This window comes from Gossypium hirsutum, chromosome A07 (assembly GCF_007990345.1).
Source record: "Gossypium hirsutum isolate 1008001.06 chromosome A07, Gossypium_hirsutum_v2.1, whole genome shotgun sequence".
Taxonomy (NCBI): domain Eukaryota; kingdom Viridiplantae; phylum Streptophyta; class Magnoliopsida; order Malvales; family Malvaceae; genus Gossypium; species Gossypium hirsutum.
Window position 1 is genome coordinate 4645627 of NC_053430.1, and position 16985 is coordinate 4662611.

The 16985-nt window shown below is 32.0% G+C and overlaps 1 protein-coding gene across 4 annotated transcripts; it reads right to left on the reverse strand.

The window, feature by feature from the left end:
- Window positions 1-1005: 1005 nt before the first annotated feature.
- On the reverse strand, window positions 1006-4573 carry LOC107933134 (axial regulator YABBY 5). Of its 4 annotated transcripts, none has more exons than XM_016865282.2 (7): window positions 3974-4573; window positions 2858-2977; window positions 1970-2090; window positions 1832-1880; window positions 1675-1750; window positions 1490-1559; window positions 1006-1209 (listed from the first exon to the last, which is right to left on the reverse strand). In XM_016865282.2, the coding sequence occupies exons 1-6, from the start codon at window positions 4046-4048 to the stop codon at window positions 1500-1502; spliced, it is 501 nt and encodes a 166-aa protein (XP_016720771.2). In that variant the 5' UTR covers window positions 4049-4573; the 3' UTR covers window positions 1006-1209; window positions 1490-1499. The 4 variants fall into 4 exon arrangements, with proteins under 4 accessions (XP_016720771.2, XP_016720773.2, XP_016720774.2 ...); XM_016865284.2 differs by having other exon boundaries at window positions 1006-1205; window positions 3974-4529; XM_016865285.2 differs by having other exon boundaries at window positions 1006-1205; window positions 1484-1559; window positions 3974-4529.
- Window positions 4574-16985: the final 12412 nt, after the last annotated feature.

Genomic DNA, 16985 nt, shown 5'->3' on the forward strand with positions numbered 1-16985 from the left:
AAAAAAATAATAAGTTTTATATCTTTAAAAGTTAAGTCAAATTACTTTGCATTTTAAATCACATGCAACAAATTAGGAAATAAATTCTGGTGAACAAAAACAAATCATTTTAAGATGTGTGAATGAAAATATTTTCTATTTTACTTTTTGAAAATTAAAAAACTCGATTTCTTAAATGAAAATGAAAATGTATTCCAAAATAAAACTATGAAAACACATTTATTATTTATTTCATTGTAATAGAAACATGAGAAATTAAAAGCTTAAGTATTTAGTACTTTTGAAAATTATGGAAAAAAATATCTATGTATTTATATATACTCGAAATAGGGTTAATTTATCAATTAAAATTAAAAGTTTTTAAAATTTTCAATTTTGCAAACTTTTTTAGTAAAAACAATGAAAATAAAATTTAATCTTTTTTTAACTTTAGCATAAATAGTAAAAGATTGACATAAATATAACCATACAATAAGTGTAGTTTATAAAAATTAAAAGAAAAAAAAAATAGAATTGAGGTATTTTTTAGGGTTAGTAGAGTACAAAAACCAAAAGGCAAAATGAAAGTGAGTTGAAGGAAGATTCTGATTTTGGTGAAACTCAGGGAAATGGAGAAAAGAAATCAAAGTGAGGATCCAATACTCCAGCATGATGGTGATTGCTATTCCTATCCATTTTGAAAATTGATCCAAAATCTTTGGTAGTAATATTTTTTTTCTTTTATTAGGTTAAAATAATTTTGATAAACTACACTTGATTGTACACTTATATAGATTTATGTTAATCTTTCACTACCATTAGATTTGTGCCAGTATTTTTGTTTTGTTTATTGAAATCTTATAGCAATGGAAATATATGAAATAATTTGTGTAGATATATGTAAATAGATTAGGCTAATGTTAAAATTGTATTGAAAATGAGTAAATTTATATCATGGATGCAGTATTAACAAAATAATTGAAGTAACGTAATTACTAAAGAGTCTTGATTTTCACAAAGAATATATTTATTCTTAAGTGGAATTTATTATTAGTATAGGTTCAGTTTATGAGGATGATAACATAACTGAGTTGGAGTAAATTAATAACATAAAAGGATATATAAATTCATGCCCTTAAAAACACACATGTCCAAACCATAGCTTTAACTGGGAATTAGGGTACTTGTAACATAATCATATTTGTCCGTCAGACTCCTTTCCATGACTGCCTGTTCAAAATCATGAAATATTCAATATCCCATAAAATAATCAACTACCCTTTTACTTGCTATATGTGCATGGCCTTAATAAGAAGAATAAATAGGAGACATGGAATATACTTGGCCTACCATTTTATCTTCACTGATATAATCTTTAAGGATATATTTGCTAATAATTCTTTCCCAAATTCCCATCAATTTATAGTGTTCAAGGATGATTTCTCAACTTTCCATAAATAGAAATATCTACAGAGAGAGAGAGAGAGAGAGAGGGGATTCATACACTTACATCATCCATCTTAGTTTGATTTTTGGTTTTCCAGCATGAGCCCAAAATGAATATGAGGGAAGTGCGCCCACTATATTATATAAAAGGAGGTGGGTCAATACTCAATAGCCAAAAATATTTTATATGAAAATCTTTAAAAAGTCAGTCATTCTGATGAAAGTTTCTGCAGCCTTAAATGAACATACATTCTTAGCAGCAGTGCTGAATGCTTCCCTGTGGCTGATATCAGGATTGTTGGCCTTGATCCTTTGTATCTCCTCTCTGCATCAATTTCATAACGATATTTTTTCATATAAATTAACCCCTATCATATATACAAATTATGGAGTGCGATTTTCTTACTTTATGAACTGGTTGTATGCAGAAGGCACTCGCTGCCTCTTCTCGGGAGCTGAAATTGAAAATAATCATACCTTTATAAGTTGTGAAATTATTTCTTAATTAATTAAACAAAAACACAGATTAGTTTAATTTACTTACGTCGATTAACTACCCTTTCCTCAGTAGCATTTTTGGAAGGAGCTCGCATTGAGAACTTGGTGTTGCATTTGGAAGAGGAACCCAGATCGGTCCTGTAATCTTGTGTTGCATAACTGGCTGCCTATAAAAATTCCAACTTTAAGATTATACCATCAATCAAGAAAAAGAGAGCCATATTTTCATAATTGGGGTCCTTTTTTATTATTTCACGGTAACATGAAGCATTTGTTTTCCTCTTTAGCATTTGTGTAGTTTTTGCCAAAAATAAATAATAATAAAAAGAACAAGTGGAAGAGATGCAAGTTGGAAGCAACCATAGAGGGAGGTGAGAAAAAGAGAAAGAGATAAAGCTGAGTCCACTGATCTGAAATGATGTTGTAAGAGAGAGAGAGAAGGAGCAAAACCAGCATTGAAGTGACTGAATCTGTTAGAATTGCAGCGTCATTTAAGAAACATAGGGACATAAATAAGATCATTTAAGGCCGCCCCTAAATCGGTTTCTAACCCAAGGAATTCTCACAAATCTAACCATTTTTTTCCTTTTCTTTCTTTCCAAAAACAAAAAATCATTAAACCTAAGAACCCTAACTTATATGTCAATCAAATCAATATACCAAAAGTAGCAGCCCTTAATAGAATGAAAAAAAACTACAGTGTGGGTAAAATCCATCTCTCTCTCTCTCTCTGAGTGAATAAAACAGTTTTCAAGATGGCGGCTGCTAGGGTTTCCACTTTCCTGTGAATACTGCAACTATTTCATTGAGGGGGAAAAAAACTAAAAAATTCTCCTAAAGCTTTGGCTTATATTTTAAATGGAAAAGAAGAAAATGTGGAGTAACCCAAAAGCCCTAGTTTGGGAGGCATAAATACAAACAGGATTCATATCACCTGAACATCTTGCCATGACAGTGACTGAAATGCAGCCGCCATGTTCACCGACCATAGGTTGGTGCAGTGCCCACACCGGACTGTCACAATATCGAATAGGCTGCTGCATGGAACGCTTACCTGCGTATTAATTCAATACAATTAGGCTACCACATACTGTACTACGTCTTTCTCAAATACTATCATTGCAAAGGAAGATTCAATTGTAAACTGTAAAAAAACTGAAATAAAATCCCAGATCAGCTATAGCATAAACAAAATTGGATTCTTTTTAAACTCGATCAACAAAAAAGGAAAACTAGGACATGAATTATGGAGAGAAGAAGGGAAATGGGTTTTTGAGTTTTCTTCTTTCTTTCTTTTTTTTTTTTTTTTTTGGTTGGATGGAAAGAAGACAGTAGTAATAGTAAAATTTTGGGTGAATGGTGGGTTTCTTATTGTGTTTGAGATGGGTGTTTTCTGGGAAATGATCAAAGTAGATTAGATCTTCTTTTGCTCATTTCCCCATTAGCTAAAGAAGCTGAGTTAGCAGAGGAAGCAGGCCGTAGCAGTGTTTTTAGCAAGGGAAAGGTATGTAACAACAATAGCAAACCAAGGGAGTTGAGGAGTTGTCCTCATCAGATTATCAACAAAATGCCAGTGTTTGGACTTTGGACGTTAAAATAAACTCCTCTATTTACTATAAATAACATAATAATATTATTAAATAAGAAGTAATCTCCAAGCCCCCCACCCCTTCTCTCTCTCTCTCTCTCACAAGTCACACCCTCCTCTGGGTCTTTGCATTATTACTTTTTTTTTACTGCAAAAGAAGAAGAAAAAGAAAAAGTCCAAAGACGGGGACCTGACTGCTAAGAAAAAACAAGAAACCCCAGTATGAAAATCAATGGATTTCAGTATAAATAAATAAATAAGAACACGGGAGAACTGATCTCCGAAGCAAGAACAGCTTTTATCGGGATCTAAATTGTTCTTTTTCCTAACATAGACACTGAGAAACAAGATACCAAATAATGAGTTAGTGGGTTGCTGATAAGAACTGTGAACATAAAATAAAGGAAGCAGATCCACCCATTAAAAAGAATACATATTATATTTATATATGAGATCAGATACCGCGAGAACTATGTTGCAGAAGTTGCAAGGGATATAGCAAAGTTGCTCAGGCACAACGTTGGTGCAGGTCGACATGTCTTTCAAGCAAAAGAATTGAATCAAAACTTGGAGCAACGAAGATAAGATAAAGGGAAAGAGAATCAATAGCTTCGAACTGCAACAAAGTAACAAAAACCACAAGATGAAAGAATAAGTTGGAAGCTTAAAGAAAGAGCTTTTATTATTCTCACTCAACTCCTTTCTTTAAAACCGGGTTATGTATCACGACAGTAAACTAAATGTCCTTCATATATAGAAAATTTTATTCTGAGAGAGAGAGAGAGAGAGAGAAAAGGGAAAAAAGAAGAAGGAAAGAGATAGATAAGATCCAATGAGGGTAAAATAAAAGAGAGTGAAGCTGACAATATATGGTGAGAAAATAAAAAGGTTAAATTTTAGTACTAGTGCCCACGGCTGGCATCAAATGCTGGGACCTTGAAGAGCAAATAAAGGGTTTCTTTTTTCTCCTTATAGGTGTGACCGGGTTTATAGTTAGACATGTAAGTCCCTTCAACCAAACCCATACTAAGATTACAACCCTAAATCTGTTGTAGAAAATCATTTTCAGTGAAAAATCGGATGAATGAACTTGGTTATTAACCCCATTAAAAATTAGGGTTTCAAGGAAAAGGAAAGTTTGGAAGTATTACCAACTCTGTCCAAATTATACTTGTTGGTATTATGATGAAATGAATGCGACCCTGATCCTGACCCCCTGCGACAACCGCAGCGGAGGAGCGGGGCGAATTTTGTATTTCATTCCCTTCTTTTCTTCAACTATAGTCCATTATTCACTTAAGTAATTATCATATGTATGTATATATTGCGCCATATATTTGGGAATAACTGGTAACAGTAAACCTGAAACCTAAAATTGTTTGAAACTTAAAGCAATAAGAGTGAAATTTGAATATCATGAAACCCAAAATCTCAAAGTATATTTTCATGTATTATATGGAGAGTGTTTGATGGACCCTATGGTAGTTGGATTTCCAAAGCTTTTTAATTTCGACGGCGTTAGCCAATGTCCGCTCATGACTCATGAGCCAAAGGTGCATTAATTTGCTGTAAATAGAAAGATGAAGTTTACTCATATGATTTTTTATAATTAAATTGAAAGGAAAATGTTAACTAAAATCCAATCAGGTTAAGCTGATATTTTAGGGAAAAAATAAAAATAATAAATTGTTTTTTCTTAAAGAAAACTGTTAACCGATGCTTAATTGGCAATAGTTAATGTGATATTAATAAAAGGCATATTATTTTGAACTTTGTAAAAGCAAAACATTAAATGTAAAAAAATAATGTTATAACTAGTCAAATGAACATTTTCTAAATTTGCCTGGGTTAATTGGAATTAAAATAAAATTATATTTCAGGATGTGCAGTAAAGCATATATGCATGGTATTCATTTCATGTAGGAATTGTGTAAAAGAGAAGGTAACATGAACCTGTATATACATAAATGTATGTGTGTGTGGTTGGTATGCCTCTCTCATTCTCTCTGCAAGATACTGCATTGCTTTGTAGTTTGAACCTCGCTCTTCAGGCATCTGGAAACTGATTAATAGCGTCTGAATCATCTCTTTATATCACTCATCCCTATTGGTAACGTATTCCTGTACATTTCTTTTCTCGGCAAATAAAAGTTTTATTAAAAGAGGAACAAAAGCTACGAACAAAACTTAAATATATCATGAAAAACGACTCATAAAGGATCACACTTAGAAAATCAAGACACATAAAATAATAGATCAATGCAAACAATCCCTCGTAATCAAAGGCACCCGCTAGATTAAATGCATCTAAAAGACGTTCATAATTGACACTTCACCTTATTGGAAATCAGATAAAAAAACTCATGAAAACCTTAAAAAAAAGATACCATAAACAGCAGCTGAAATGAGTAACTGAACATATGTATATAATGTTGATTTGTCTTTTGGGACTAAATTTTGAAATATAGCAAGTTGAAACAAAAGATGTATTAGTTTGAAGGATTTCGCCTTCAAAGTCGCGACATAATCCATGGATGTCACTACACCAACTTTTAATGTTGGGACATTCTCTGTTTGAGGTTGCGACATCAACCTACTGTTTTTAAGGTTGTAACATTGCACTCCTGAAGTCACGACGTGAGCCTTTATAGTCGCGACGCCAACCCATAACATTTTGAAAACTTTGCATTTTAGTCCTCAAATGGTTTCAAGTTATTATAGAAGCTTTCGTAAGCTTGTATTCACTTGAATAAGAATACAAGCATGTTATATTGATGTATTATATGGAGTAACTTGTATAAATTATTGAATGGATTTGTATAAGTCGTTGCTTCGGTAATGAATGTGACATCTTATAACTTAGATCTGACAATCAAGTCAGGTATGGGATGTTACATTTAATGGTATCAGACTTACAGGTTTAGCCGATTATCGAACTAAATCAAGTTCGAGATTGAGTCTAGAGGTACATTCCAAGGTCAAATCGAGTCTAAGTCAAGATTTGGATGATGAGTTTATATTGTTTATTTTATAGCTGAAAATGTCTGACGAATCGATATGTGTTGTTGAAGCAGAAGTTAAAGTAATGATTATTCTGTTGTGAGTGAGAATCAAGTGAATATCAAAGTACGCAGTAATGATCAAACCAATATTCGATGTAGAAATAGAGAGAATAGATTTCACAATGAGAGTCGAGGCGTCAAGGACTTACTCCTCACAATAACGGATTTGCTTCAAGGAACAACGGAAGTTACTTTGAAGACTTCACCGACGGCTGTAACTCATCAATTTATAGGGTCAAAAACTGTTGACCCTTCCTCAACTAAGAATTTTCGAACATTTGAAAAAAGAATTGGGACCACTAGTTCACAACCTCTGCTTAAGCAAGCTAAAAAGTCTCGAGGTTCATGGAGATCAACTCTATTGAATATCATATTAAAAAAAAGTGAACTAGCTAATGAACAATATTGGTGGGCAATACTAAGGGTCCAACAAAAGATGCGATCATTCCAACATGTGAACATTGTACGAGGAAGCACAAATAGCAATGTTTGTTTTAAGTCCTTCAAAACAAAATGTGCTCGTTGATCAAGTGTACATGAATTGTCCATTAGAAATCCAGAATAAACCATTTCCAATTGATTTGTTGGCCATACTGTTTGGCAATCTTAATGTAATTCTTAGAATCGACTGGTTGACCAAACATAGTGTGATATTGGACTGTTGCAAAAAGTGCTCTATATAGAGTACTAAAGGTGATATCATTGATGTAACACCCCAAACCCGGCTTAAACGTTATAGCCAAATCTAGAAGAGTTACATCGACTTGTTTGAAAAACAAATTAAAAATCCAACTTAGAAATCGTATGATCTGAAATCTTAATTTAGCTAAGCTCATATAAGTTTTAGCAAATCTCAAGTTTGAAAACTTTTTCTTTTTTTTCAATGTGTGTTCCGTAAGTATAAGTGTGTCAAAAACTCTTACATAGTTTAGTCAAATCTTATGTTCGAAACACTTATCTTATAGTAAAATCACTTAATGACTTATTTAGTTTCATAGCGGAAAATTTAGAGTTTTAATTTTTAAAAACCGGATTCTAATTTGATAAATCGTATGATTTGCAGTTTCATGTTAAAATACCAAAAAAAAAACACCCGGCGAAAACAAAACCAAAACCAAAACCAAAAACTTAGTCCAAAAATCAAAAGTCCGAAAAACTTAATTAATTAAAAATAATCAAATCAACTTAAGCGAGAAATCAATCCGAGCTCTTGCATGCTGTCCGATCCTAAACTTAATGATTACATGAAAAGTCAAAGATACAACAAATGGAGAAGCTATAAAGCTTAGTGTATAACATATCCCAAGCAACAAATTAGATACAAAAAAAGAAAATAACAATAAACAGATACGTCTTCAGATACAGATTCAAACATATTCTCGTATATAGAATCCTATGTATTTTCATAATCAAATACAAATACAGATGCATATTCAAATTCAGATACAAATGCAGACACATATCTTACCCCCATTCGCAATACACTAACTCCGTCCAACCAATCATAGATCCTATCGCCATTTTTATGAGTTTGAGTCACACATCTGATTGTAACATGATGTTGACACAACAGCAACAATTCTATTTCTCCAAAAAAAATCAGTTGTTAAACAGCAACTAGACTACTAGCGAGTTACGTATCCCACTATTTTCATCGAAGTTCCGAAACACATACAACCAATGATGAAAACATAGAATTGCCAATGCCATTATGAGGAATCAAGATCTGGATGACACTAAAGAAAATAAATAAGGGAAGGTAACAAGAGATTACCCACATGAATTTATAAAAAACCGACAGAAGAAGGAAAAGCAAAAGAGAATCTGAATAAACATATTTTATAAAATTGATAAATAATTTCCATATAAAGTTTAAAAATTAAATACTGCAAATGTTAAATTTTTAAAAAGGAGACCAATTAAACTTAAAAGAAAATCATCATAACATGAGGCTTAATGATAGGCATAAAAGCCCACAAAAAATCATGAAAATATTTATAGAAGACTTCGAAGTTTGAAAGTTATTCTTTAACATGCACAATACATATTTGCTGCAAAAACTATGCTATCAACATAGGGACTGTTAACTATGCCCTCACATGAACAACACTTCACAATCTAAAGAATCTTGGAAACTTATGCCAAATGCAAGCAATTGACCAAGCCAAAGAAGATCCAAGCCTAAAAATTTTCAACGTATTGAATTTAGAACATAAAATTAATAATCACTTCTCCCACAAATTCACAAAAAGCCATTAACAGAATAATCAACTTAAAGTTTTTTTTTCCAAATTTTAAAGCCAATATTAGTTGGCTTTTTGAATCCATAAAAGTTTATGGAACTCACCATGAAATAGATCATAATAAGAGACCGGTAAAATCTTCAGATTCAAGTAGGTAAGGGATTGATTGAACATCGTTTACCTTTTAAAAGATATCAAGAACAATGCTATAAGTCTAAATTGTGAATAGAAATTAAAAAGTTGCTACCAAAAATTTAATACTAACTAGCTAAGATTCCCTCCTGCACAAACTTGAACCTAAAAAAAAATTAAAAATGGAAAAAGGAAAATGGAAAAAAATAGAAAGTGGGGGGAGTGGGGCGATAAGCAATGTAGAGCAATACGGGGGATAATTTCCTATTATTTGTTTTTAAAAAAATATTAACTAAATCAATTATGATTTCTTGATAACCTATCAGATTGTTAGGAGTTTAATTTTAATAACTTACTGATACTATGGGTCACACAGCAGAAAGAAAACAAAAAATAATTTCGTTTTGATATAACGAGTTTCAAACTTAAGATCTAAGAATAAGTTAAAGCGTTACCACTAAACCAGCAGATACATTCTTATTAACAATTAAGCAAAAATATAATATAACCCTTACGAACCAAGTCAGATATAATTTCAAAATTAATAGAAATATTCCATATGCAAAAAAAACGAACACAAGTCCTAAAACACACAACCAGAACACCTAACCACACCAGCAGACACATTCTTATTAACAATTAAGCAAAAATATAATATAACCCTTACGAACCAAGTCAGATATAATTTCAAAATTAATGGAAATATTCCATATGCAAAAAAAAAAGAACACAAGTCCTCAAACACACAACCAGAACACCTAACCACTGAACCAGATCAAATTACTTTACACAATTCCTACAACATTAATTCAAAAAAAACAGGATGTGGCCACTCTTGGTTTCACTAACCCAAGTCCTACTAACCCAGTTTTCAGGATGTGACAATTGAAGTCAGGGGCATAAGGTCAAGTGATTCTACTCATGTCATTTCGTCAGTTCGAGCTAATAAACTTCTAAATTAAGGTTGTGAGACATATATTGCCTATGTTATTAACTCAAACTCAAATGAAAGCCAAATAAGCAAAAATTTGGACAATATGTGAGTTTTTGAATGTGTTTCCAGAAGAATTTCCAAGATTGCCTCCTAATCGTGAGGTTGAATTTGCAATTGAAGTTTACCTGGGTACAGCTTCAGTGTTTATTACTTTGTGTCGTATGGCAGCAATGGAGTTATAAGAGCCGAAAATTCAAATGCAAGATCCTCTGGACCATAGCTTTATATGTCCTAGTATATAAGCTTAGGGAACATCAGTATTTTTTGTTAAAAGAAGGATAGGTCGATGCGGCTCTGTATTGATTATCGATGTTTGAATAAGTTCTTAATCAAGAACATATATATGTTGTCGTGTATCAAGGATCTGTTTGATCAGTTGATAGGTGTATCAATATTCTTTAAGGTTAATATGTGATTTAGATATTATATGTTGAAGGTGAAAGTTAGTGACATGCCGAAAACAATGTTCTATATGTGATATGGTCTTTATGAATTTCTAGTGATGCCATTTAAGTTGATGAAGCTCCTACAAAAGAATGTTTCATTCGTGTGGAATGACCAGTGCCATGAGAGTTTTGAAAAGTTGAAGGTCATGTTGACAAAAGCGTCGATTTTGACATTGCCTGAATCAAAGCTGGAATATTTTGTATTCAGTGATGCTTAATTGAATGGATTGAGTTATGTTTTGATACAGGATGATAAGGTTATTGAGTAAGCGTCCCTGCAGCTGAAGCCACATGAGCTCAATTATATGACGAATGATTGAGAGCTAGCCATTGTGGTCTTTGATCTAAAGATCTAGAGGAGCTATTTCTATGGTGAAAAGTGTTATATCTATACAAGTCATAAAAGTCTCAAATATCTTCTCTCCTAAAAAGAACTAAATTTGAGACAAGCTGCTAAATTGAATTGTTAAAATATTATGATTGTACAATTGATTACCACATTAGAAAAATGAATGTGGTGGTTGAAGCCTTAAGTTGAAAATCAATTATTCATCTGAGATCAATGTTCGCTTAGCTGGATGTATGTGATGATGGAAACTTGTTGGTTGAATTGAAAGTAAGACTGATATTTGTTGATTGATCAAATAAAAGAGGCAAGTTGAAAGCAGCCTCGGATATGCAAAAGTTGTACGCTGATCTAAAACAGAAAGAAATGGAATATGTCATGGGTAAGAAAGCATTCTTAATAGTTTTTTTGTGGAAGAAAAATTTGTGCTTTTGCCGTAAAAGAGAGTTAAGTCCTAGATATATAAGGTTGTACTAAATCATTGACAGAATAGGGCAATTTGTCTACCGTTTAGCCCAGCCACCAGAGTTGCAAAAGATTTATAATGTATTGATGCTTCGATGGTATTGATCAGATCCATCTCATGTGATGCCCGTGAAAGCGATTGAGGTGCAACTTAGTCCATCGTACGAAGAGGAGCAAGTAGAGATCTTGGCTTGAGAAGTAAAAGAGTTGAGAAAAAATGCATGCTATTAGTGAAAGTATTATGGCATAGTCACAATGATAAAAAAATGCTACTTGGGAAGTGGAAGAGGTTATGAGATCATAATATTCGAACTTCTTTTCAAGTAAATTTGGAGGATGAAATTTCTTTATGGGGAGAATTATAATGACCCGATTTTCAGTGTTGTCAGAAAATGCGACTTCAGATCCTCATTTCTATAAACTAAGCTCGTAAATATAAAATAGGAATATTTATGGAGTTAATATGAAAATATATAAAGATCGGTTAAATAATTTAATCGAGAAAATAATTAATTAAAACTCAGGGACTACATTATAAAAGTCCAATCACTATTGAGTTTTAAATTGAAAAAGGCTCAAACCTACATAGAAATTACCCAAAGGGCTTATATAGTAAATAAACCAATATTCTTCATATAGATAGTGGGATGTGATGATGATATTGATTATGTATAAACTATAATTAAATTAAACTAAAATATGAATTAATAATTAATTCATTTATATTTAATTAAACTAATTAAATTATTAAACATATTATATATAAAAATTAGTGGAGGGAGGGATCAATGTTCATCTTCTCCAGCCATCTAGCTAAGGAAAAACAAAAGGGAGAAAACTAAAACTCATTCAAGTATTCGATCAACATTTAGACTTATGATCATAGGAGCTTGATTTAGCTAGCCCATGTATCAGTTTGTTCAATTGTTAAATTTTTTCTCCAAGTTACCATTAGAGAGAAATTGATGAGTTTGGGTTTAATTTGAAGAAATTGATAGTTAGTAAGCTTAGATTGAAAAAAGGGACTAAATTGTAAACTAATTAAACTTGTTAGATAACTTTGTAACATTAGGGGCTAAATTGAATAAATTAAAAATTTCAAGAGGTTATGTTATGAATAGGAAGTATAAGGTCCCTAATGAAAAGAAATGAAATCAGATTTTGATTCGATGCTAGATATAAAAAAATGCATATCCCGAGTATAGAGACTAAATTGAATAAAATACAAAATATGTTTGGATTTGTATTTGAATGTTAATTGGATACAAACTAATATTGTTTCTATTATTGAATTATCGAACGTAGCTAAAGACGACAACAGGCTGTCGCGAGAGAAAGGAAAAGTGTGTCATTGACGAGTGACAAGAGAATTTAGTTTGTACTTTTATGATTCAAGATAATATTATTTATATGCATATACATGTTGATTGCATGATTACCTATTGAGGTGAACATATATTGTCGTATGAAATGATTCTTATTAAATGATACTGAATGTCGATAAACTTGACTGAATTGAATATAGTATAAAAGAGTGTTTTATAATTGATATGTGATATGAATGTGACATGAACTATGTTATATGACATTGGATAAACACATAAATTGAGGATGATGATATATAAATTGGTTATAAAATGTAATGGGATTATTGGTACCTTATTAACAGTTTGAACAAAGTCAGGTATAGTTGGCATGCCAATTAGGATCTATAGTGTATAAAGAGATTTGTGGAGATTTGGCAGAGATTTATGCCTTCGGCCTTGCACTTTTGGACACTAGTGTGTTGAATGAACATTGGTGTGTTAGAGGGATATGATTTGATGCCTTCGAGCCATTTTCTATCAAGCCACTGGTGTGTTGGATGGTTATACTCCTACGAGCTATTGGTGTGTTTGTTGGTTACTTGGTGTGTTGGATGGGTCTCATATACCTGATTGTTGATTCCGAGTCTGGTTAATAGGGATTATAGAATAAAAAATTGATAAATGAGATTTGATTTGAATGATGATTTGTATTGACATTATAAGTGTACATATGTGAAATGTGATCAATGTTAGGATGTGAAAAATCATTTGAACTAGATTTTACGAGCTCAGATTAGTAATAGAACAGATAAATAGTTTTGATACGAAATTGTAATGATGATATAAATAATGATATGATTTGAAATGGGAATGAACGTGATTTGATAGTAAAAAGTATGGCATGACATTTTTATATTGAATTGTTGATTGCAATATAGCATGATTTGGTATAAATGCATAAGCTTGGTTAAATGAATTTGTGCATCATCTTGGTAACTTGGCTTGAATGGTACATGGATGGATATATATAAAACTTGTATTCATATAAATGATATGTTTGATGGAAATATTTGGCATGAATGGAATATAAATTGATAGCTAATGTTTGTTCAGTTCTTTACGTCATAATAGATGACATGTACCTAAAGTTGAACCAATTTTATGGTATAAATGGTTAACTTGATGTTTTTGAGTAATTGAAGCTTAATAATAATGTCTCATGAATGGTTAAGGTTGTTTTGGCATGAAATGAGTAATTGAATATATGTATATAACGTTGATTTGTCTTTTGGGGTCCTATGAATTTGAAACCATACTGCAAAACATGTTTTCAGCCTCCATAGTAGCCACTTTAGCTGAAAATGCCTTTTACAGAACATGTTTTTAGCGTCCTTACTACCACCTCAATTGAAAACGCCTCTTGCAATTGGCATTTTCTTCCTGCACATTTTCAACCCTAACCTAACAGCGAATCCCGTGAAAATTTTTCAAAACTCGGGAATCCTGAGATAATTTTTAGACATCCCATCTTCGGAATCTCGGACAGTTACGAGTCCCACATATTTTTTTTTAAATTCCCCCTCGATTGCTTATATAAAGGGGGTTTTGCTCCCCCTACTTGATTAGCTCTCTTGCCCACCATCCCTTAGGAAATAAAAAGTTTTCTTTTAAATTATTCTTTTTTTTATTGAGTGTTAAAATTTTCAGAGGGAAATATTTATTTGTGTTTGTGTTTGAGGGAGACATTTTGATAGTTTCAAGATGTGTTTGAGTTTATGGTGATGCGGTGGTGCTCGGAGACCCATACATTTCATCTTCTCTGTGGGGATGAAACTATTACCTTAAAAGCCCATCGCATTGCAACTCAAGCTCCAGGTTCACGGTGGTTATATGATCACGGTTTACTAATTTACAGTGGTTACGCAATCACGGGTTCAAGTATAACTCGGGCCCCTAGTTGACAATAGTTATGCCATCAGAAGTTCAAGTTTAATGCCACCAGAACAAAATACTTTAAAGACTTCATACATAAGTTTGAGATCATAATCATATGGAAAAACAAAGAGGTTTTCCAGTATAATCAACTTACTATTTTTCTCCATCTCTACGAAAGTAGTATCCTTAACCTCATTGTATATAATCTATGACAAAGTTGGGGGTAAAAAGACTTTCAGGAAAATGAGTGATTGTAATGGTAGAGAAAAGTTAAAATGCAACTCGGAGCGACAACGTTTGTTGTGATTAAAGAACTCATTAATAACTACAATTATTGCCACATGTACTAGAGTTTCAGTTTTTTCTACACCGTCACAGTCACTCCTCTTCTGAAAGCCTTATTCCCCAACTCTATCATAGTTTTCGAACAATGAGGTTAATGATACTATTTTGATGGAGATGAAGAAAAAAATAAGTTGATCATACTGGAAATCCCTTTTTTTTTCCTATGATTATGGTCTCAAACTTTTGTATGAGGTTTATAAAGTATTTTTTTCCGATATAATGAAATTTGACCCCATGACTGCTTAACCACTGTCAACTGGGAGTCTTAGTTATACTTTAACTCGTAACCATATAACCACCATGTATTGAGAGCCCGAGTTGCAATACGATGGGCTTCTAAAGTGATGGTTTCATTCTCACACGACAGATGAAATGTGTGGGTTTTCGAGTGCCATTGCATCACCATGTTCTCAAGCATATCTTAAAACTATCATAATGTCTACCTCAAACACAAATAAATCTTTTTCCCCAAATTTCTAACACACAACAAAAGAAAAAAAAGCAATGTTTAAAAGGAAGAAAACGCGTCATGCAATACGCATTTTCAATTTCTCTTTAAAATTGACATGTTCCCCTAAATTTGAGAAAAATGACCTAAATCAATAATTAACTTTTAAAATCAACATTTTTTTCTAATTAATCTGGAGATTAGTGCATTTTTTTATTAAACTTCAAGGATAATTTAAAAACCCCAAATTATACTTCCAAAAACGCGCTTGACAAAAAAAATGACAGAGACAATGGACAAAATAAAAAAGTCGACACTAAATCAATAGAAATACAACAATACACCCACAAAATCAAGAACATGGGCGAAGGAAAAAGGAGAGATGGTTTCAATTATAGGTATTTCCTAGGAATGTTCAGGACTTTGAAATTATGAGGCAAAGATCACCACTGTATCAAGAAGGCAAAGCGTTTGCTATGGCAGACTCCAGCAAAAAAATAGGTCGAACTCACAATTTTTGTTTTGTAGACCTACACATTTGATGGGATTTTTAAGAACAACTTATTAGGAATACGAAAATAGGAGGTTTAGAGGAAGCTATTGTTAACATTAATGGGAGACAACATTAATAGCAAACAATACAAAGTGGTGCAAGTTTAGCACCCTAAAGTTGACTTTGAAAAAGTGGCATGGGATAATTTTTTTTTGGTCCTTGAGATAATGGGCTATTTATTGTTTGGTCCTTGAACCTCAACTATAAATAGGCCTTCTCATTTCTCATTTCAATTCATCCCAACCAATCTTTCTCTCTTAGTTTTCTCTCTTCTCCCATTTGAGAATTCTTAAGGAATTCTATTTGTTTGTAATACTTTGGAGATAGTAAAGTTATCATCTGGTGTTAGTGCCCGAGGACGTAGGTATAATTTACCGAACCTCGTTAAATCTCTTGTGTTCTTTCCTGTCCTATTTTTCTTTCAATATTTGAGGGTATAATAGTAGTATTTAATTGTGCTATTAAATTACTATAGAAGGGATATTCTGTCTAAGGAAAGACTTGGTATTTAAGAGATCCATGTGATCCACCTCTCTTCCCTGGGAATTGAACTTTGTGTGATTTTTTAGTACAATAATTTACACGCTTCCGACCCTATTGGAACAACAGCTATAGATGAAATTTAGAGTAAATCGGGGTTAGGGAGGTGGTGGTAGGCAACAAAGCACGACGACAATGGTGGCTGAAATCTGGGTTCAAATGTTGTTTTCCGGATTTCTCTAAAATTGAAAAAGAAACGTTAAATAGGAAGATAGAGAAGCAAGAGAGCGTGTGTGACTTCTAGGAGGGAGTAAATGAATGGAGGGAGAAAGTTTTTGTATTTATAAGGATGGAGAAAATTAATTTTTTTTTTATGTTTTTATAATATTTTAATACATTTAATATTATTTTATAATACGAATATATAACTTTAATATTTTAAATAGTATTATTATTTTTATGTATTAAACCAATAATTTATATTTAATTATTATTATATTTTAAACTATAATTCATATTAAAAGTATAATTCATGAAAATATTTAGAAATCTTAATTTTAATAAAATATTTTTAATTTATCAATCTAATTTTTATAATTATTATTAGATATAATTATTTTAAATTTATTTAATAACAGTATTAATTAAATATTAATTGTTTAATTGAAGAGGGACAATAATATCATTTTATACTTTTCACTTATTCGTTAACATCATT

Excerpts from the sequence above, each read along its gene's own strand:
- LOC107933134 (XM_016865282.2), bottom strand. The coding sequence starts at position 4,048 with ATGTCGACCTGCACCAACGTTGTGCCTGAGCAACTTTGCTATATCCCT. Across the intron at positions 1,881-1,969 it reads GGAAAGGGTAGTTAATCGAC|CTCCCGAGAAGAGGCAGCGA; the intron begins GTAAGTAAATTA and ends TTTCAATTTCAG. Across the intron at positions 1,560-1,674 it reads TCAGCACTGCTGCTAAGAAT|TGGGCGCACTTCCCTCATAT; the intron begins GTATGTTCATTT and ends TATATAATATAG.